Here is a 24,531-nt window from a genome sequence, read left to right as displayed (position 1 = left end):
ATCGCTTTATGTTTTTATATCATTTTTCTAATGGCAAAATAAGAATGAGAAAACTGTGAAAAAATGAAATAGAAAAAAATGGAAAGTTCCCTTTAAAGAAAAAGAAGAAAAAAATAGAAAGTAGTAAATTGTACTAAATATTATTTCCCTTTTTTATGCTAATTTTTACTGTTTAACTGATTGACATGCAATTAATTAGTAGTATTTACTAATGTGTTGTTTGGTTTTACAAGTTGTGCATAACACAATCAAACATACTATAAAAAATAATGATTACATAATTTTGAAATTGATTTTTTGTGAAAAGTAGTGTATAGATATTGTTCAAAGGTCTCTCACGTACATAAAACGACGTTGTTTCGGTGTTAGTAGACGCGGACGCGAATGACTCAAGGAATTCATTATCTATAATACACATAATCATTATATAGAATACACAGAACGTTTGCCTAGAATACACAGAATGTTTGCCCATAATAAACAGAATATTGACGCAAAATACACAGAACTCATCCTCCTAACATTCGAATGCACAAACACATCACAACTTGTGTTAATAACATGAATACACATAATATTTACACAAAATACACAGAACTCATCCTCCTAAACATTCGAATGCACAAACACATCACAACATGTGTTACTAACATGAAATCACAACATGTGTTACTAACATGAATACACATAACGGTTGCTTATAATACACATAACGGTTGCCTAGAATACACAGAATGATTGCCTAGAATACACAGAATATTAACATAAATACAGAGACCGGCTGAAACGGGAAACGTGATTTCCAAAAAAAAACGGACGATTAGTTTACAATGCTCAAAACGACGTCGTTTAGGTACGTGGTGCACATTGCTATGTGCACCGTGGTGCACAGTATAATTTGCCACCTAATACTCCATACCACCTAACAATCAACTCTATCTATCATTCTACTTCAACTAACATTCTAACTTATTTTTCACAGTATAATGTATAAATATAATTGTTTTAATGATTTATATTTTTATCTCATAAATAACTAATTTATTATATCTTTAATTCGGTAAGGTATCTATAATAATGCTTCCATAACAAGTGAACAAGTTAACGTATCAAAGGAGAGTGTTGTGTATGGTGTTAAAAAAATTTTAGTGAAGTAATTTTATTAAGTATAAAACTATAGAGCATCATTTTATAGTTAAGTTTAACTATGCTACTCATGTTAAAAAGTACAAAGTAAAGAATTTTTTTTTAAATTTATGCTCCGATTAAGTAATATCGAGTCATTGATTTCAAATCAAGATATATCAACAAAAAGGTTTTGGTAGGCATGCTAAGTTGTTAGGAATATATATATTATAAATTTTGATGAGCCAAAAATGTATTTCTAGTTTGAAAAAAAAAATTGTATCTCCAAATTTATTTTGTAAATTTTTTGCTCAAAATTGTCTACGTGTCAAGAAGATTTCATGAGTAGTAAATGTTTTCTAGAAGCAACAAAGTTTTTAGAATATTTAAAGAAGAAACAAAGTTTTTAGAAGAATTGGAAACAACAAAGTTCTTAGATGATTTCAAAAATTAAAAGAAGTAGCAAAGTTTTTGAGATTAATTTCTGGAAGTGGCAACATTTTTTTTTAAGGAGAAAAGATTTTTGAAAATAAGGAGAAACAGATTTCAAGCAGCAAAGTTTTCAAGGAGAAGAGTTTCCAAAGAATTAATAAGCAGCAAGGATTTCAAAAAGTCAAAAATTAAGGAGAAGAAGAGTTTCCGAAAATCAACGAGCAGAAGAATTTTTTGAATTTACTCACAAGGAGAAGAATTTTCAAAATCAATTCATGGTGCTGTAGAGTTTTTAAAAATTAATATGGAGCAGCAAAGCTTTTGAAATAAATTCGTGGAGTAGCAAGGTTTTCGAATTTACTCATGAGCAGTAGAATTTGTGGAGACTAGTATTATTTATAAATTTTTATTACTCTCTCATTTGTAAATAAAGTAATTTATTTGTATTTATATGGAGAGTTATACTTAGTTTAGTTATATTACATATACGAGTGTTTTACAAAATTATGTTATTATAAATTAAATAAAAAATTAAAAATTGAAAGATATTAAAATATACAATATAATAATATAGTTAGACCTTCATATATTTGATCAATTATCTATTTTCCTAGCATACAAACTTAAAATTAAAATTAAAATTTTGTATAGGTAATATAGTCTTTAATCACGTACATATTTAAATAATTTATAGAAAAAATTACATAATTAAATTGATTTATTCCTAATTGTATTTCATATAGGTTATAATACTGATCCAACAATATGATTAATAACTAGGAGAATTATATTTAGAAATAAAAAATATTTAATTTTTAAATTTATATGAGTAAATTTAAACACTAATACATTGTATGGTATAATAATTCAGTATTTTGGATAATCTTTACCATAAATGAAATTAACATATAGCATAAGCATAATGCTATCATTTTTTTTTGGTATAGCATAATGTTATTATTTAATTATTTTAAAAATGACTGTAATTTCAAATTTCAATAGAGAAGTCTTTTCTTGAAGGGTGAAAAAAAAAAGACTTTTGTCATCAAAAAGATATTAACGCTATGTTTGGCAAACCTAATTGAAAAGGTAGATAAAAACTGAAAAGATTTAAGCTAGTAGTTGAAATCTAAAGAGCTGTTACATCTTTACCATAAATGAAATTAACATATAGCATAAGCATAATGCTATCATTTTTTTTTGGTATAGCATAATGTTATTATTTAATTATTTTAAAAATGACTGTAATTTCAAATTTCAATAGAGAAGTCTTTTCTTGAAGGGTGAAAAAAAAAAGACTTTTGTCATCAAAAAGATATTAACGCTATGTTTGGCAAACCTAATTGAAAAGGTAGATAAAAACTGAAAAGATTTAAGCTAGTAGTTGAAATCTAAAGAGCTGTTACATCTTTACCATAAATGAAATTAACATATAGCATAAGCATAATGCTATCATTTTTTTTTGGTATAGCATAATGTTATTATTTAATTATTTTAAAAATGACTGTAATTTCAAATTTCAATAGAGAAGTCTTTTCTTGAAGGGTGAAAAAANATCTTTACCATAAATGAAATTAACATATAGCATAAGCATAATGCTATCATTTTTTTTTGGTATAGCATAATGTTATTATTTAATTATTTTAAAAATGACTGTAATTTCAAATTTCAATAGAGAAGTCTTTTCTTGAAGGGTGAAAAAAAAAAGACTTTTGTCATCAAAAAGATATTAACGCTATGTTTGGCAAACATAATTGAAAAGGTAGATAAAAACTGAAAAGATTTAAGCTAGTAGTTGAAATCTAAAGAGCTGTTACGCTTAAAAGTGTTTGGTAAAATTAACTTTTTGATTAGTTGATAAATGTAAAAAGACTAAAAAGGATATCTTCATAAAATTTAAATAGTTTTAAATTTAAATAGGTTTGTTTATATATTAAAATATAAAATAATGAAACCAATATATTTTAATAAAATATAAAGTAAGAACATATATTTGAAAATATATAAAGTAAAACAAAATATTTATAATTCGTAAAATTAGTTCATACAAAAATTAACGTTCAAACACACAAATGTCAAATTGAAATTACAACCAAACATATTGAAGAGAAAATGTCAAATTAATTTTAATTGAAAGGGGTAAAAATGTCATTTATTTAAAATAATAAGGATAAAGATGGAAAAAAGTTAAAAAGTTACTAGCTTATTTTTGAAAAGCTACCTAAAGTAGTTTTTCAAAATAAGCTCTTATTTTACGCCACTAGCTTATTTTGAGAATATTACAAAATAGAGTTTATAGCTTATTAATAGATTAAAATAAGTTATAAGTTTCTAAATAAACTTTGTCAAACAGAGCCTAAGTGTATGTATCTCTGTTTCTGTTTTTTAGAGAGTGATATTCACATTAGTACATTACATGGTCATCACTAATTAATATTTTGAAAAAAATGTGATTATTGTTGTTAATGATTGATCATGTTATAAAGCAGTCGTTATACGGTGGACCATGGCTCACAATGTATGCTGGACCATGGTCCACAATAGTCACAAAATGACGTCGTTTCAGTAAGTGAGAGAAACGGCGGCTGTTAGTTGTAACGGAGTTCCATAATTAATATTACAGTTCATCTCAAAAGATATTACCTCACATTTGTTTTTATATTATCGAATGAAACTGTAGTTATATCGAACTGTAACTGTAGTTGTGTTGAAATGTAACTGCAGTGTATATAAACTGATATTGAATAATAGTTTCACATTTGTGTTTTTATATTATTGAATGAAATTGTATGTAGTTATATCGAAATATAACTGTAGTTGTGTTGAAATGTAACTACTTAAACTGATACCGAATAACAGTTTCCCATTTTTGGTGTATATTGTCCAAAAATAATGACTACAGTTTCGAAATGATATTGTAGTTGTGTTGAAAGAAAACTGCAGTGTATTATAAAAGAAATTGTAGTTGTGTTGAAAGGAAACTGAATAACAGATTCACATATTTGAGTGTATAATATCGAATGAAACTGCAGTTATATCGAAAAAAACTGCAATTGTGTTGAAATGTAACTGCAATGTATATGAACTGAAAGTGAATGACGCAGAACGGAAACTGGTTCAGCCGTCTGTTTTCATTAATCAAAACGACGTTGTTTTGATGCATGGTCCACAATCCATAGTAAAATTTGCGGTTATAAAGCAAGGAGTATACATAATAGTCAATTTTATATGTAAAGTTTAATTAACAAAAATTTAACTTGTCAAATGCATTGTGGTTTAATGACATCATTACTGTTTTTTATAAGGAAGGTATAAATAATTTCGCCAAAGATCTTGTGGTTTAGTGGCACCCTGTTCCAGTTTACATTCTCATATGGATGACGTGAGTGGATTCGACGAGTAGGTTGAAAAAGTAATTATGAATACTACGTGGTAAAGAGTCAAGTAGTGCTAAAAAAAATTGTTTAAATTTTGATTTCCATCTTGTTATTATTTTAGTTCCCTATATACTATCGGCGTAATCGGTGTGTCCGCGCCGGCGTTCTTATCCCCATGCGCGCATAGAGATTCCAGTGGAACGTTGAATAAAACAAAAAAAGTGTTTATCTCAAAGAAAGAGAAGATAGTCCATACCCAGATTGGTATTTGTAGCGGTTTTTGGAGAATAGAGTTGAGAGAGAGCATTAGGAGGATGTTGAGAGTGTGGACGTGGTATCAGAATTGGTTGGCCGTGCGGCCATTGGAGACCCAAGTCATCAGCTCTGGAGTTCTGTGGGCTATTGGAGACGTCGTTGCTCAATCCATCAACATCTCCACTTCCAACAAACGCCTTCTCATCTCTGTAACACACTCTTTCACTTTCCCCCCTTTTCAAATGTCTGGCTAATTTTTGTTTGCAAAATCCTATCTTCATTCGCTTTTCTGCTTCACACCTGCAATTTCCCCTGTTTTACTGTTAGCTAGGCCTGATTTTACTATTATAGATAATGACATTTTTGCTTTCTGTCTCAACTATTACATGTTTTGTTTCAACTAAAATCGGTGCTTAGGTGCCGGTGGACCGATTAGCTAATGTTGTATTTTTTTTTTAATAGGTTATTTCGTTCAAAGTGACATTTCTTTTAGTAAAATAATCCTAAATCGTTGAGTGACAAATAAACGAAATTGAAAATAAATGTTTATTTAACCAAGATTATAATCTAATTTTGTTGAGTGACAAAAGAAATTGTAGTCATGGATAAACCCTTACTTGTAACTCAAACCAAATAGGCCACTCTAGCTGGCAGTCGAACTTGTAACTTTATGGTTACCAAGTAAACAAAACTTGATTATAATCGAATTTGTACAAGGTAAGAGTGGAATTCTTGACCTTGCAAAAATGTCTTTTTTGGTGCATTCATTTTTACCAAAATGCTTCAGTTTTTACTTATTGTGATATTCTGCCATATTTCAATTTGTGAACTCTGATCCATGGAGTGAAGCTTCATTGTGTGTACTATGTAGTAGCCCTTTCTTTGTTTTGAGGTTGCAGAATGAGGGTAACACCATTACTCATGTTTCAGGGTTCAAACAAAGATCTCACAATTGACAGGAAACGCGTTGGGATCACAGCCATGTATGGCGCTGGCTTCTTTGGACCATTTGGCCATTTCTGGTTAGCAATCCTTAATTCCTTTCAAATCTTAAAGATATATACATTGATGAATGATGAAATTCCCATTGAATTGAATTGCAGGTATGAAGGTCTGGACCAATTCATCAAGCTCAGGTTTCGACTGCAGCCAAATTCGTTGCAGTTCCTCGCGACTAAAGTGGCTGTGGATGTCCTCGTGTTTGGCCCTCTCAATCTGCTGCTTTTCTTCACTTACATGGGGTTTTCGACGGGTAAGAGTGCGAGCCAAGTGAAGGAGACTATAAAGCGCGATTTCCTGCCAGCTCTAATGCTAGAGAGCAGCGCGTGGCCAGTTGCTCAAGCTGTAAATTTCCGGTATGTCCCCGTTCAATACCAGCTTCTGTATGTGAACATCTTTAGCTTGTTAGATAGCGCTTTCTTGTCATGGTTGGAGCAGCAGCAGAAAGAGGCATCAGGGACACAATGTTTTGCTTCAGTTCCCATTTCAAATGACCCAAAAGATGAATGCAAATGAAGATAATGCCTCTTTCTTGTCTTAATCTTATTTATGGGAATAATATTTTCTTAAATCCTTTGGAATTTCTAATAGTAACATACTAAGATCTGCATCTTTGATCTTTTCCCCTATCCTATATTTAAGGAAAAGCATAGAGTTTAGGTCAAGAAAAGTTATTTCAATTTAGGATCAGAGCATACTACTAACCTCAAATATGAAATACCGCTAGCGATTTTTTAAACTATATCTTTTTTGGATTTAGTGAAATGAACGATGATTTTTGTAGCATGTGGGAAAAGCTTGTAAATGGATCTCCAAACTTTGTAACATGTGAAACAAGATGCCACATAACAATAGGTGACCACATTCTAATTTTAGGCATATCTTGTGACTTGGTGACCACGGGTTTCAAGTTCGACTCTCAATAAAAACAATCTATTGACTTTATTGGTTTGAACAGGTAAACTATGAACAACCTAGGTTATGTTGCCTCCTTTTGGTCCTTTCCTGACTAGAGACTAGAGTCACAAGACAAAGTTTACCTAGTGCACATTCTTGGATAGTAGCTACAGGTTTATCTTGTCATCCAAAGTAATAATAATAAGGGCATCATCAATAGTGTGATTTTTTTTTTTTTTTTTTGAGGAGTTTTGGAGGCGATTAGAAAAGAGAAAATATGATGAAAGAGGGAAAAAAAAAGCAAAACAAAACAATGCTGAAATTTACAAAAAAAAGAAGAAGGTATGATTAGTGTGATTAACGCGCCCAACTGGCACGTGCATTGTTGGGTGTGACTTTGGTCTTCACACGGCATTAAATGCTCAGTCAATTAAAATGCTGGGACTCACAAAGCTTCAAATATCCAATGCCTTGTCTTTTTTTCTCTCTCCACATTCTCACTCTTCTACATCACATTACATTTCTTAAAAATTGTGTAAACGGTCTTTCAACCAAAAAGAATTTGAAAAGAAAATTTTTATATATGACAACCTAAGCAATTAATCAGTATGATAGTTGTAACCAAAGGGAGAAAAACTACGGATTATTATCTTCAATTGCTGAGACATATACTCTGTATTATGTAAAAAGGAAATGATAACACTATGGTACTTATTAGCTTATTCTCCAAATTCTCATATAGAGAAATGGTATTGTCTGCTGCTATCAAAAACTGAAACTTAACCCTCTACTTCAAGTGAACCCTCTACTTACTCTCTTTCTTCAGCCTACTTACCATTTCCCCAGTATTTTGGCCTTCACTGCTCGAGCTCGACGGATTTAAGCCGAATTCGCTGGTCGGGTTGCTGTACTGACCCGTGCTGCCATATTCCCGGCTTCCCAACGCCATCTTTCTGAATTTCCTCATGTCTTCGTTGTATTGCACGGTGTCGTAGTCTGAACTTCCATATGAACTGTATGTTGTGCTGTGCCCTGGTGCTATTCCTTCATTAAGATCTGACAAGGAAACATCCCCTTCCAATGCCCTTACAACCTGCTCAGTTTTAACCACATTCGCTTCAAAAATTCGCCATTCAAGTTCGGAAGTTTAGTGCTCGAGTTTCGCAAGAGAGATAACAACCGCTCTCTTACTCTGTTGAGCAGATAATATATAAAATATAAATCTGTAATCTCACTATCTGCTTAACTTTTTAGTTGAAACGAAACACATTTTTTAATTCAGGCCTGGTACAAGAAGTCGAACCTATCGTCTCATAGGAGACTCTCGTTGGTTACTAACATGAAAGATTCTCGTTTCTATAGAAATGGAGAACTAGAGAAAGAAAAACAGAGAACTCGTGTAGACAGACAACAGAAAATGGAGAATGAAAAATTGGAAAAAGGAAAAACCTGAGACATTCTAGGTCGAAGCTTAGCCGAATGGCGCACACAAGCAGCTACACAAGCAACCATTCTAGTCATTTCGTTGCGGTCATAATCACTTCCTAGTCGTGGATCCACAAGGGCATCGAAGTTTCCTTCCTCAAGAGCTCGAATGAGAATTGGCCTTGCCTGTAAACATTCAGGAAAGCTATTAGTTACTGTCATAAATAAGCACAACAAAAACCAAAAGCAAAGGATAGCCAAGTGAAAACAACTCTGGAAAAACCATCAAATAAACCACTCACCCAATCTAACAAGCTATCATCCATGAAAGTTTGTTTAGAGTCAAAGGGTCGACGCCCGGTAATCAGCTCCAGAAGCATTACCCCAAATGAGAATACATCTGATTTCTCAGTAAGTTTTCCTGAAGAAGCATATTCTGGGGCCAAATACCTAAATGTGATCCCAAGATTTATGCAAATATGATCAAAATTCATAACAAAAATGGAGAAGTAATACTTAAAAAGTGGTAATAACTAATAAGCATCCTAGAAGAGTAGTGGCAATCAAGTATTCATGACTTCAAAGAAGACAGAAAGTGGGGGGAACCCCAACCAAGTTGGTTGGGCGGTTGGCTTAGTAACCACAAGGTTCTAAGTTCGATTTTCAGTGGTATCGGAGTAGCCTATTGACCTTCTTGGTTTGAGCCGGTCAGCTATGGGGAACCTAGGTTGATTTACCTCTTTGTAGTCCTTTGTCCGCTAAGATTATAAGGCAAGGAAGACAAAAAGTACAAGAAAACATAAAGAAAATGGATACCATTTTCAACAAACTACTGACTGTTCTCCAATCTCAAAACAGCAAATAATTGCAAAGCAGCACAAAGAAAATGGTGTTACCCAAATGTGCCCATTACTCGTGTGGAGACATGGGTGTTAGCATCAGAAGTAAATTTCGCAAGTCCAAAATCCGCTACCTGAAGGAATGAACAATGCCTGTTCATCAGTATAATAAACATATCATCTTGATTCTTGATAGGTATCACTTGAACCACAGATGGCTAACATTCTTCGAGAAATTGATCACAAAACAAAGACAACTAAAGCTGCACAAGGCATAAGAAGAACACCTTTGTCTCAAAGTTGAAATCAAGAAGTATATTGGCTGATTTGATATCGCGGTGAATGATTTTGGGTTGGCCTGCATGACATTGAATTTCAAGACAAAAATACTTTCAACACAAGAGCCATAACACAGTCCAGTCTACGAAAAAGAAGAGAATAAATGCAACAAAGAACTTACAGTCCTCGTGAAGATATGCCAGTCCTTTTGCAGCACCTAAAGCGATCTTCAATCGCATGTGCCACTCCAAGGGAGGCCTTCCGTTCCCTGGAACATTCAAGTGTTTGTAAGAACTAAGTTGCCATTTCAGAAGCCATAAAACGACATATTTGGTAAATGCTTAAGGAGAAAAAGCTCAAATCTGACCATGTAAGTGGAATTCCATAGTGTTATTTGGGACGAATTCATAGACGAGCAATCTCTGAGACCCAGTGATGCAGTACCCAATCAAAGAAACAAGATGTTTGTGATGGACTCTGCTAATGATCTCAACCTCTGCCCGGAACTCGCGATCCCCCTGTCCACTTCCATCCTTCAGTTGCTTAACAGCAACCTCTCGTCCACCTGTAAGGACCCCTCGATGCACATACCCAAAACCGCCTTGTCCAAGAAGGTTTGCATCTGAGAAGCCATCGGTCGCCCTTGCCAATTCCTCATATGTGAACGTGCTTTTCGACATACTTAAGGCCATCCCTGGTGAAGGAGGTAAAAGTGGATTCGAAGACCCCGAATAATTGGACGAAGTCCCCCCACTGCTCTGTGGAGGCCATGATGCCCCTGGAGGTGATAGAGAAGGCTTTGGAGGAATTGCAACTTCAAGATCCCTTGGTGGTGGAGCATTTTGTTGCCATTGCTGTGCAGGGCCACCATATTCATTACCTGCAAATACCATTTTTTTTTATTACATTAGGTTTTCCAGCTTAAGGCAGACTAATCCTAATTCCTATATTCCATTTAGGTTTTTCAGCTTAAGCGAGACTAATCCTAAACCCCGTCCCTAACTCTCTAATATACCTAATCAAAAATGTTGTTCAAAATGCCAAATGAAAAGCATCAAAAGGGGGAAATCTGCAGGTTTTTTTTTTAATTCACTCAATGCAAATCTTCAATCTCCCTGCTGCATTATAAGAACTCTTGTGGGAAAAATGAAAGAATAATAATAATAATAATAATAATAATAATAATAATAAACCGAATTTCATGAGGCAAGAAAAGCAAAAAGGCATCTAAAAATCAAAGCTTTTTCAAGAATGGAGCAAAAAGTTAAGACCTTTGGTTGGCGGAGGTGGTGGAGGAACATAGTAATCTACTGGTCTTCTCTTTCTCTTTCTACAGCATATAAATATCAAACTCAGCACGGCCAATATCAACACTCCGCCAACGGCGATTCCCACCACCAAACCCGCCGAGATTCCACTATCCGACGACGGCGGCGGCGACGGCGGCGATGGTGGCGGAGTAGGTGCTGGAGGAGATTTTCTATGCGTCGGCGGCGGCGGAGGCAAGGCCGGAGAAGAGCGGGACGGAGGCGATGGGGGAGACTCGGACGGCGGAGGTGGGGTGGTGGACGGCGGCGACGGTGGCGATGGGGGAGACTCTGACGGCGGAGAAGGTGGGCTGGAGGAGGGTGGTGAATTAGGCGATGGGGACGACGGAGGAGGTGGCGATGGGGGAGGCTCAGACGTCGGAGCAGGCGCAGACGGCGTTGCTGGCGGCGGCGGCGGAGAGACGGAAGGAGCTGGAGTTGAAGGTGGCGTGGGCGGAGCAGAGCGCGGCGGCGGGGTAGCCGGTGGAGGCGCTTGTGGTGGAGGGGACAGTGGCGGCGGCGTCCCCGCAGAAGGCGGAGGAGTGGTAGCGTTGATTGGTGGCGAAGGCGGCGGCTTCGGACCCGGCGCCGCTCTCGGAGGCGGCGTAGCCATATTTCCTCTGTATTCAAACAATAAAAAAAAAAACTCAAAAATGCAAATGATATATATACACTACAAGATTATATGTGGAAATGTTGTTTGCAGATCAAAACTTCTCGATCATGAATTCTCCATTCCTTTATCTCTCTCAGATATGTACCAATCGACTTTAGAAAGAGAAAAAAGAAAAAAAATGAGAGAAATTCTGAAACAGAGACTTCAGTGACGGAGAAGAAGGTGAAGGAGAAGGAAGGAAGAAGGAATCATATTGTGGTAGGACCCACAAGACTGCGCAGTGCGCGCGCATCTCTCCGGCTTTACTCCGATTGACAAATTTGGAATTTTTGGATAATTTTGTCTCATACCCCATCTTTTCATTAAATTTATTACAGTTTATTCAAATTTTATCCTAATATATATTTTTTAATTTTTAATTTTGTCATTAATTTAATTTTTTTATTAATTTAAATTTATTTCATCTTTAACCCCTGTTTATGAAAAACATATTTTATTTTTAATTTAAAGCATTTTATAATATTCTCATTTCATTTATTTATTTATATATAAAAATAACAGCATTTGGTACATTTAAATAGCGATTGATTGCGATGAGGGAATTTTAGAGAAAAATTTGCAATTCCATGAAACATGAATAAAAGTAGGAATAGGGGCAACCCGACTGAGTTCGTTTGATTATTAGTTTGAGCAAATTATACCATGGATCAAGGTGTACTTTACATTGTAGATCATGGTCTAAAAATAACTTTCAAATTTTGTATTTGTAGTTAATACATTATGTACATATAGTTGACTGTTTTTGTACTTGTAGCTATCATATTATATGTCAACAATTATCAAGTTATTTGTTTACATGTATATAAACTGTTAACTGTAGGTACATAATTTTTGTATCAGGGTTCACAAGGCAATATAAACCACGATCCACGGTATAACAATTGTCCTTTGACAAATTATTTTTTGGACTCGAGTTTTTACATACTAAATGTTCACAATTTATATAAACTTAATGTTCACAATTTACATACTGAATATTCAAAAATTAAATTATGAACATTTAGTATGTAAATTGTGATAAGGTGGACCAGGTCTAAGGTATAACAATTGCATTTCTTTTCTACCAAATTGTGAAAATTTTCATTTTTCAAAATTTTAGGAGTTCCAATTTCCCTTTACCAAACATGCAACAAAAGGTATTTTGAATATTTTAAACTAAAAAGCTAAGCATTTTTAACGTAAAAAATTAAAAGTGAAGCAAATTAAAATTATGAAATAAAAATGAAAATATTATTATAATTAAAGAATAAAAAGTAAAATAAACTTTTAAATTTATTTTTTGAAAGAACAAAATTGAACGGACTTGGGGAGTTTGGCTGTTTGGTCGGAAAACTAAAGTACATAGAATTTCTAAAGAATATTATTTTTGTTCCTTAGGGATAAAATAAAATACTTTTTTGACATAGAAAAAGTATTTAATTTAATATCTTATTTTTAAATGCTCGTCATAAATTTCACTTTGGATAAAATCAATTAATTTATGGAATCTAAATCTGCCATAAACACGTAATTTATATTGTAAATAAATATAAAAATTACAGTTTTCACTTGTCAAATCTTGAATATGGAGAATATTTTCATTCCTAAATTGTTAATAAAGTCATCAAATATTGCCCAAAGTCTTGCAAGTCCATTTCAAACGTATTTGAAACGTTGTGTTTAGCTGTGTGGTAAGTCAAAATTTAGGACTCCTATATTAAACTAGTTATTAAAGAATTTTATTACTTTTTTAAAAAGAAAATTATTTGTTTAATCAATTGAACAAGGTTACTTACACATCATTCTTATAATTTTATCAATGCATGAAAATTTAAAAAAAAAAGTGTAAGTTAATTTTTACTATATCATTATAATAATACTATTGNGGAGAAGAAGGTGAAGGAGAAGGAAGGAAGAAGGAATCATATTGTGGTAGGACCCACAAGACTGCGCAGTGCGCGCGCATCTCTCCGGCTTTACTCCGATTGACAAATTTGGAATTTTTGGATAATTTTGTCTCATACCCCATCTTTTCATTAAATTTATTACAGTTTATTCAAATTTTATCCTAATATATATTTTTTAATTTTTAATTTTGTCATTAATTTAATTTTTTTATTAATTTAAATTTATTTCATCTTTAACCCCTGTTTATGAAAAACATATTTTATTTTTAATTTAAAGCATTTTATAATATTCTCATTTCATTTATTTATTTATATATAAAAATAACAGCATTTGGTACATTTAAATAGCGATTGATTGCGATGAGGGAATTTTAGAGAAAAATTTGCAATTCCATGAAACATGAATAAAAGTAGGAATAGGGGCAACCCGACTGAGTTCGTTTGATTATTAGTTTGAGCAAATTATACCATGGATCAAGGTGTACTTTACATTGTAGATCATGGTCTAAAAATAACTTTCAAATTTTGTATTTGTAGTTAATACATTATGTACATATAGTTGACTGTTTTTGTACTTGTAGCTATCATATTATATGTCAACAATTATCAAGTTATTTGTTTACATGTATATAAACTGTTAACTGTAGGTACATAATTTTTGTATCAGGGTTCACAAGGCAATATAAACCACGATCCACGGTATAACAATTGTCCTTTGACAAATTATTTTTTGGACTCGAGTTTTTACATACTAAATGTTCACAATTTATATAAACTTAATGTTCACAATTTACATACTGAATATTCAAAAATTAAATTATGAACATTTAGTATGTAAATTGTGATAAGGTGGACCAGGTCTAAGGTATAACAATTGCATTTCTTTTCTACCAAATTGTGAAAATTTTCATTTTTCAAAATTTTAGGAGTTCCAATTTCCCTTTACCAAACATGCAACAAAAGGTATTTTGAATATTTTAAACTAAAAAGCTAAGCATTTTTAACGTAAAAAATTAAAAGTGAAGCAAATTAAAATTATGAAATAAAAATGAAAATATTATTATAATTAAAGAATAAAAAGTAAAATAAACTTTTAAATTTATTTTTTGAAAGAACAAAATTGAACGGACTTGGGGAGTTTGGCTGTTTGGTCGGAAAACTAAAGTACATAGAATTTCTAAAGAATATTATTTTTGTTCCTTAGGGATAAAATAAAATACTTTTTTGACATAGAAAAAGTATTTAATTTAATATCTTATTTTTAAATGCTCGTCATAAATTTCACTTTGGATAAAATCAATTAATTTATGGAATCTAAATCTGCCATAAACACGTAATTTATATTGTAAATAAATATAAAAATTACAGTTTTCACTTGTCAAATCTTGAATATGGAGAATATTTTCATTCCTAAATTGTTAATAAAGTCATCAAATATTGCCCAAAGTCTTGCAAGTCCATTTCAAACGTATTTGAAACGTTGTGTTTAGCTGTGTGGTAAGTCAAAATTTAGGACTCCTATATTAAACTAGTTATTAAAGAATTTTATTACTTTTTTAAAAAGAAAATTATTTGTTTAATCAATTGAACAAGGTTACTTACACATCATTCTTATAATTTTATCAATGCATGAAAATTTAAAAAAAAAAGTGTAAGTTAATTTTTACTATATCATTATAATAAAAAAAAAAGTGTAAGTTAATTTTTACTATATCATTATAATAATACTATTGTAACAATATATTTTGAATTATTTATCTACATCCTCTATTAACAGCAATTGTAGCAATTATTATTTATCTACATCCTCTATTAACAGCAATTGTAGCAATTGTCATTGACAAACTCCAAAAATAATTTGTCTCAATAAAAAATAGAAATAAAAAATCAATGAATTCATTGTTGTGGATGAAAAGTAAGTACCCACTTTATTACTCTTATTAAATTAAATAAAGTAGTAGTTACAACAAAAAATAATATATATATAATTTCTTTAATTTAGAATTAAATGTCTACAATGCCTTTATTCGAAAAAAAAAATTATTCCTTATCAAAAATTTAAAAAGAGATATAATTTAATTAGTTATATTGTCTTTATATATTGTCTTTATATGCAAAGATTCCGTACATACACAAATTCATTAATTAAGTATATTCACTACATTATTCATTGTCTTCTTTTTACAATATCTCATAACTAAATATCAAAGTTATAATACAAAATAATGTTATATATTTATTTACCAAGTATTTTATTAATACTATAAAAAAAATAGTTTGAAGTCAATCATATTAACTAGTTGGTGAGAATTTTATTACTTTTTTAAAAAGAAAATTATTTGTTTAATCAATTGAACAAGTTTACATACACATCATTCTTATAATTTTATCAATGCATGAAAATTTAAAAAAAAAGTGTAAGTTAATTTTTACTATATCATTATAATAATACTATTGTAACAATATATTTTGAATTATTTATCTACATCCTCTATTAACAGCAATTGTAGCAATTGTCATTGACAAACTCCAAAAATAATTTGTCTCAATAAAAAATAGAAATAAAAAATTAATGAATTCATTGTTGTGGATGAAAAGTAAGTACCCACTTTATTACTCTTATTAAATTAAATAAAGTAGTAGTTACAACAAAAAATAATACATATATAATTTCTTTAATTTAGAATTAAATGTCTACAATGCCTTTATTCAAAAAAATTATTCCTTATCAAAAATTTAAAAAGAGATATAATTTAATTAGTTATATTGCCTTTATATGCAAAGATTTCGTACATACAAATTCATTAATTAATTATTTTCACTACATTATCCATCGCTTCTTTTTACAATATCTTATAATTAAATATCAAAGTTATAATACAAAATAATGTTATATATTTAATTACCAAGTATTTTATTAATACTATGAAAAAATAGTTTGAAGTCAATCATATTAACTAGTTGGTGAGAATTTGTTGACAAAGAACGTATTCAAATAACCAAAGAAATTGAAGCAAGAAACTACCCTGCAGTATATCTAGGACTACTACCTAAATGACTTATATGCTTTTATGCTAACAATAATATTTAAATGGTAATTAGATTATTATCTTATGTAACCACAATCAAAACTCATTATTAAGAATATCATGACACACTTGACGCATTGAAAAGATGACAAGACTACAACAATGCTACTTTCAATCTTTCAAATCTAAAAAATGAAGAAATTTAAAAAATAGCAACAGTTGTAGCATTTATTGATCCTATATGTAAAATACTTATTGTGCATAATTTAAATATATTAGTAATAATATAAATTTACAATTCATTTCATTTTCTAGAGGCAACCTGATTAGACTAAATACAAAATCAGTATCAACCTTGACAACAAAAATACTTGGTATATAGGATGTAGCCACTGTATAAAAAATGTTTATGTACAAAGTGACAAACTATATATTTAACTGCATGGATTGTGTTGAACATGCAACAATGGGTGCGTACTCAATGTTAGTATCAATTCAACATTTTTTTTTTCAAAAATACACTCACACGCGCACACACAAAATCAAGCATACTACACTCATTCATACTAATTCCAAAAATATGAACTTTAAATGAACAAGTGCAAAATGGATGTAAAATTGTTGATGAAACTAGACACATTGCGGCATCAATCTTCGAACTACTTGCAGAGTCATTATTGTTACCATCAAGTAAACAAGTTATGTAACTAGAACAAGAGGTACTACTCATGAACCTTCTACAAAAATAATAAATATTAATATTTTGTTTAATACTTTCACATGAGAATCTACGACACACATCTCATAACACATGAAACATGTAGGGGAAAAAACTACAATTGCCAAATATCAGCAGGCGATTGCAAGATCAAGAGTTCATAGTACAACTAAAATCCTAGTCATATACACAACAAGGCAAATCAACAACTTTCTACACCATAATCTTATTGCATGACGCTACCCTCTATGCTACTACCAGTAACCCAATTGCACATGACACACTACCAGTAACCCAATTGCACATGACACACTACCAATAAAAAAGAAGATGACAAGTAGTATTTATTTAGACTATTGTGTTTAGACCAAAGTATTTAGACTAGCATTTTTACAAAGTTACAAACATTTATTTTAATGACAATTATAATCAATTTCTCCTATATTATCTTGCATTCATATACTTTGAATTACCGATTTAAATAAACAAATTCAACATCCAATTACCTATCCATGAACATCTCCTATATAATATTGCATTGATATACTTTGAAGTACTTATTTAGAAATAAACATTTGGCATTATCACATTCGTGAAATGCGCGTGAAAAACTAGTGTGTCGACCGCACACGGCTCCCAATTTTTTTTAAAAAAATATTTTATATATGGTTCAATATTTTTATACTTGATAAATATTTTTTAAGAATCTATATATTGGTCTTAATTGTGAGTGAAAATAAAATTTTAGAAGTAATTAACATTGAAATTTGGATGAAGAAATTTGTATTTAAATATGCACAGAAATATCACTAATTTTAAATCAAATTTTGAAATGTATTTTTTTCTTTGTTGAATTTTATGCATTATATTTAGACAATTTTTTTATTACTTTTTCACTTTTGTCATAGAATACAATAACTTGAAGTCTATATGGATTTGGACTCAATTATCTTAGTTATAGAGATTTTTTAGATCTTCTAAAATTCTATATTTATATTTCATAGGTCTTTTTGGATTATGTTTCTTACTTTTATAAATAGATATCTCTTTGTATTATTATAGTGAAATCTAAATGTAAAAAAAATCTCCCTTCTCATGTTCTTTCTCTCTAATATTATCTTTATGTTTTTCGTTTTACTCTATTATATATATTTAGATTGCAATTTTACTCTATTATATATAATTAGATTTTATCTAAAAAAAAATAAAATAGTGAAGGTCTAGATTAAACTATTAGACATGACCCCTATTTTTAATGGAACGACGGTGATATATATATGTATATGTATATATATATATAATCTTTATTTTAAATTTTAGTTTTTTTTTAAAAAAAAATATTAATATGCTTAACGGATTTAAATGGATTTCGTGTCATATTGTGTCGACACGACTTGAAACCAGTTAACAAAACATGTCTATCGTATCAATTTGTTTACAAATCGTGTTCATGTTAATTAAGAATTTCAGCCCTTTAATTAATCTTAACATGTTATGTTCATGTTTAACCGTATCGTGTTCGTATTATTACTATCGTGTCAATTCGTTAACAAATCTATATACACGAATTACTAGGTCGATCTACTGGGGAGTCACCCATGCTAAAATTAAGCCCCACCTTGTACAAATTTCTTGCTGGTGAAAATACCTTATTGAGACCATTGGCCACGATAAAAATCCATTGGCTGACGTTAATTAGGGTTCACAGTAGGACATACATCGGAATTTGCTGGAGCCACAAAATCTTCCAGCTGTTTGCCTCCATAGTATTACCCATTTGTTCATTTTTGGTGAGTTTTGTTACTTAGACAAAATTTGAAGTCTTAGCTTGTTGGAACCAACCAATGATACACTTAGGAAAAGTTGCAATTCTAACGTTAGTTAATTGTTTGCATCATCACATGGGATACCTTCTAACTCGGATGATGGTTTTCCATACTTAGAATATAATACATCCTATCATTTGTTAAAATGTTCATTTTTATAGGAAGTTAATTGGCAGTGTATACACACACTTATATATAATTGTCATTATCTGAATCTTATTTTGACAAATTTTAATTTTACTATATACACTTCCAAGTAAATGATAAGCTCGATATAGTAAGTAATGCATTCTTAGCTGTTATACCGTGAGACATGTTAATATCATAAACTTTTTTTTTTTATATAATTAAGATCCTATAAGAATAATGATTATTGTAAAAAATGTAAAATAATATCATCTATTGATTTAAAATGATCAATAACTCGTACGTGCATCTAATTAGCGTGTACTTTTACATATATCACGAGTGCATTGTCACATATTATCATATGCACTTCCAAGTTTTACTTCATGCACATTTGAAGTTTGTAACAATTAACTAAGAAATTACCACCATATTTTTTTCCTTAAATTTGAGTTGTTAATCATCCTAAATCAAGTATTAATATTGGTCCACATTTTTTTTTATAGAGAGACTTGTTGTCACTAGAATCTGACATATATCTATTATAGAGTAGTAACTTGTAAATGTGAATCGGAATCGGAATGAGAATCAAATATTTATAATGATATTATGATTTGGTCAAAGTATTTTGCATGGTAGTAGGGTGGAATTGAAATAATTATCAATATTGATGTTTGGTTGTGTATGACCCTATAATGGTAATAAACGTTTTAAAAATTAAAAAAAATAAAAAAATCAAGGTAATTGATCCTAATATAATAACATCCAAAGCATTAATATGAAAAAAAAATATAATCAAAACAAAAATCTAAAAGTACTAATCAAAGCTTAAAAATTAAATTACCAATGAGATGAGACGATACTATTTTTTTAATTAATTAGGAAATGTGATTAATCAAATCACATAATTATGTTTTAAAAAATTAATCAAATACTAATTATGATTTTGATTCTCATTTCTAGGATGTACACTCAGCAAAGTACCAACACACCCTTACTCGGACCGGCATGAAAGAAATGAAAAAGATATTGATGGAATTTGAAATTTTGATACATTTTGACGAGATTGGAAGTTGTAATAAGTTGAGGTTGTTTGGGAGCATAGCATAATGGACACGTAGTGGGAACATTAGCGTATTGCGGCGTTGATGTTTCGTTATTTATTATTGTCCACGTTAAAAGTGGCATGACATTCGCTGGCAGACTGACCCAAATAACAAGCATATATTCACTTTCCTACAGTAGACTGACACTAATGTGAAACCCGTTAACGGGTTAAATCTATGACAATTATTTGTTAGCTAGTTATGATAAAAATTATAATGGTTATTTAAAAAAATATAATTTTAATTTAAAATAATTTATAATTAATATTATAATATATGTGAAGTCGTGATATCATCTATACTGTTATTAATAAAAACAAAATCTTCAATTTTAATTTTCTGCCGAAAATAATCCTATACTATTAAGGTTTGCGTTGCGTAATATTGTAAAATATGGTAATACAATTGTTATTCGTATTACAATTGTAAATTAAAATATATTAATACAATTCCTAATAGAATATATTCTTTCCTACTTTCTTATTCTTAATACAATTTTATATTAAAATTACTAATCGTAATATAACTGTACATATACTTCCTGCAACGTAATCTATAAGGTTTGCCTAATATTTTAACTCCCCAATTCCCACCCAAAACAATCCTATACTATTAAGGTTTGCCTAATATTGTAAAATATGGTAATATAATTAATATTTGTACTACAATTGTGCATTAGTCCATCTAATCTCAGTGTTAGTTGTAAGCAAATTTGTTATCTTAATAGCGTATCTAACCAGAATAATACACAAGCATCGTTGCTCCAACCGAATAGGTTGTTCAATAATGCTCAGTCGTTGTTAGAACCAGTTGTTTGTGCACCAGCATTCAATACAGCTAATCTCAGTGGGCCAGTTGATCGATCGACGAACCAATTGCATCGACCGTCATTGACGGAGCACATCGTTGCTTTGCCTTTAGATAGACAAACAAACCCTGCCAGAGATGATCGGGGAAAACGACCAGTGGAGGAAGATGAAAACCTAGAGGAACATAATTGGAAACACAACTAGCCAGTGATCAGTGTAATCTATGGTGGTCCAGAGGGTGTCGATTCAGCTCGGGAAAGGAAATAGTGGGGTAGACAACCATATGTGGGGGCAATTCAGTATGTAGGCGCCTCCAAAAAGCTTAGAAGGGACCCGATTATTTTCACAAACAATGATAACATGGAATAGTCCCGCACCGAGACGTTCTGACGATAGCTATGGATGTAAATGGAACGATCGTTCGACGAGTGTTTGTGGATTACGGAAGCAGTGTAAATGTAATGTATGCGGATACTTTCGATAATCTTGGTCTAGACCAAACCAAAGTCCTATTGATTAGGACCCCGGTGGCTGGGTTCACTTGTAACAGCATTGAGGCTGAGGAGCCATCGTTCTACCTGTCGAAATTGGACAATATCCTAGGGTGTGAAAGTTAGACATGAAACTTGTGGTGGTCAAATTGACCTCCACTAATAATATCCTCCTGGGTCATCCGGGCTTGGAAGACTTAGGAGCAGTTGTGTCACTTGAACACCTCTGCTTAAAGTTTAGAACACCCTAAGGAGTTGGAGTTGCAAGATGTGATCAGCGGATGGGCCGGTCTTGCTATCTTAAAGCTTGTCGTTCGATAGGAGAAAAAGATATGTGAGTCCATACTATCACAGAAAAAAAGCCAAGTAGAAGGAATCAACAGAGTTTTTACTTGACGACTTTTGTCTTCCCGATAATATTTTTGAATAATGAGAATTTTCTTTGCTTAAATATCGCAAATTCTTGTGAACTTCATAATAAGAAGTTGTAGATGCCAGACTTAAGCAACTGAGAGGTGAAATGTAATAACTATAGAATAATGAGATAGAACTCCAACCGCTTAAAAAGTGGAATATCTTCCACTAAGAAGTGGAAATAATAATGTCTGTTAAAAAGCAGAATAATGAGATCCGATGAGGAATAGTATCCACCGCCAGTGGTGGTATATATATGTTGACCACTGAGAAGTGGGAAATAAGAATTCTAACCACTGGGGGTGGTAAATATTTGTCGACCACTGAGGAGTGGGAAAAGATAATCTTATCCACCAAGGATGGTGTATGTATATATACCACCGAGAAGTGAAAAAAGATAGTCTTAACCACTAGAGGTAGGGGTGAAAAAATATTAACTTCCCATAACTAACTGAAATAATCGAAGTCAAAATTAATTACCTAATGGCCTGTAATTTCTTTAAAAAATTACAATAAACATCACATAAGCTAAGCAATTTGTGAATTAGTGAAGCAATTAATTAATAAATTAATGAAGCAAAGCAATTTGTGAATTAATGAAGCAAATGAATTACACTACTACACTACATTCTATAGTACTACACGTTTACACTACATTCTACAATACTACACTAAGCAGTAAAAAATTAACGAGTAATAAGAAAATTAAGTAATGAGTAGCTACAGGTTCGCACTTCGTACTTTGCAGGTTCGCAGTCGCAAGTTCACACTAGCTTAATATTGGACTAAACAATGAATTATATTATTTTTGAATGATTATGGGCTAAGCATATAGGTTAAAATGTTTAGGTTACCCTCGATTTTTTGGTCGATTTCTATATTTTTTGTCCAAAATCAATAACTGACCGAAAAATCAAAATGACCGAAATTTTGTAAACACTATAACCGATAATCGACTAAAAATCAAAATTTTCGATCAGTTCGATTATCGATCATTAGTTTTTTGGTCGGTCTTTATTTTTTGCTCACCCCTAACTAAGGGTGGTATATATTCTCCTGCAAGAACAAATATGTATGTAATGCATACCTTATCTTAATATGCTTATCTTTAGTTAATACTTAACTCCTCCTTCTTAAACTATCTTAACCCTTGTTCCGAGGGACGTCTATGGTTGGCTCCCGATCCTTTCATCCATATTTATCATACCATTTGAGGGGCTGGACATTGGGTGAGATACTTGGGCCTGAATATTTGGACCTAGCCAATCGACCTAGAATGATGTATTAGTTCGATCTGACTAGAAGCTCGGTAACGGCCCAAAGTGCAAACAACATCGAATCTGTATAAGCAGCCCAATTAAAGTTGTAAAAATATAATTATGGAAGTGAATTGAGGCAAAATAACATAAAGTATTATTTCCCTCCCAACTTGTCGAAGATCCAGCACTTTGATCATATCTCGATGTAGGAATGTCTGAATCATGCGATTATGGTGGCATTGGAAAGAATACTCAAAAGCTACAACTCTTTTGTCAATCCCAAAGTTTAGATCTCAAGGTAAAATGTCCAAAAATAACATAGAAGGCAGGGGTATCCCATTTCTCGCCCTATTTGGCGACTGTTCGTATTTTTGTCATATTTCACTGTAGGAATATCCAAATTGAGAGATTCCTGAACTGGTGGAAAGATAATTCAAAAGGCTATGATTTTCATGAAAACCACAAAGTCATCTACAGATTTCATGATAGTAAAAAATGGAAGGGAAGACAAGGATACCTCATTTTCACCAATAATGTGTGATAATATATTAGATATCAAGTTGAAGGCAAAATTATTGAACAAGTGGTGTAAGTGGAAGACAATTAGATAAGGTGATGGATGATCAAGGAAAGGATATTATATTTTATATTGAAATTTTTGGAGAGAAAATTACATTTCACACCCCAAATTTAATGTCATTTACAAGATTGAACCCTAAACTCCATCCTATAAATACCCTACTACCATGTATCATTTTCATCATCTCAAAATCTATCACATCTCTCCTTTAGTACTTGCTCTTTCCCTCCTTTGCAAGAGAGAAATTCTCCATTATTTCTTCTTTGCTTCATAGAAGGAAAAGTTGTAATCACTAGGGGTCATTCTTCTTCGCGCACTAATGGTAGACTAACCGGTGGTCCGGGTAGTGATGCCTGTCGTGTAATGGCCATGGGTTCTACATGGTGCCTGAACAACTACATAGATTTCCTTGAATATTCCCATGAGTTGGACCTACTAAGTGTGTCGCGTAAATCTCGTCTTGATCAACTTCCTGTTTTACACTTCCTGTTTTACGAGTGACAACTATGATGTTTGGTGATAGTAACTAGGAACTCAAAACATAAGCAAAGGCTTTTTGTTCAGATACCCGCGAATAGTGCCAATGTTGGTTTTATAATTAATGGGTTAGTCAGTTAGCTAGCCAACACTATCGTAGCTTTGATGAATAATGTACAGAGTATTTAAACAGTACCGA

At 31.7% G+C, this 24,531-nt stretch overlaps 2 protein-coding genes across 2 annotated transcripts; one reads left to right on the top strand and one right to left on the bottom strand.

Moving 5' to 3' along the window:
• Positions 1-5,086: 5,086 nt before the first annotated feature.
• LOC115998381 (protein SYM1-like) lies at positions 5,087-6,802 on the top strand. Its single transcript, XM_031237955.1, has 3 exons — positions 5,087-5,398; positions 6,120-6,211; positions 6,293-6,802. The coding sequence occupies exons 1-3, from the start codon at positions 5,249-5,251 to the stop codon at positions 6,702-6,704; spliced, it is 654 nt and encodes a 217-aa protein (XP_031093815.1). The 5' UTR covers positions 5,087-5,248; the 3' UTR covers positions 6,705-6,802.
• An 844-nt stretch (positions 6,803-7,646) lies between these two features.
• On the bottom strand, positions 7,647-11,738 carry LOC116010928 (proline-rich receptor-like protein kinase PERK1). The gene is made up of 8 exons (XM_031250438.1): positions 10,900-11,738; positions 9,996-10,508; positions 9,810-9,896; positions 9,637-9,707; positions 9,407-9,483; positions 8,813-8,960; positions 8,535-8,696; positions 7,647-8,178 (listed from the first exon to the last, which is right to left on the bottom strand). Exons 1-8 carry the CDS (start codon positions 11,546-11,548, stop codon positions 7,891-7,893), a joined length of 1,995 nt encoding a protein of 664 aa, XP_031106298.1. The 5' UTR covers positions 11,549-11,738; the 3' UTR covers positions 7,647-7,890.
• Positions 11,739-24,531: the final 12,793 nt, after the last annotated feature.

The sequence above is a fragment of the Ipomoea triloba genome, chromosome 1 (genome assembly GCF_003576645.1).
Source record: "Ipomoea triloba cultivar NCNSP0323 chromosome 1, ASM357664v1".
NCBI classification, from domain to species: Eukaryota; Viridiplantae; Streptophyta; class Magnoliopsida; order Solanales; family Convolvulaceae; genus Ipomoea; species Ipomoea triloba.
The sequence above is the reverse complement of the archived record's forward strand: the minus strand, read 5'-3'. Positions and strand labels throughout refer to the sequence as shown.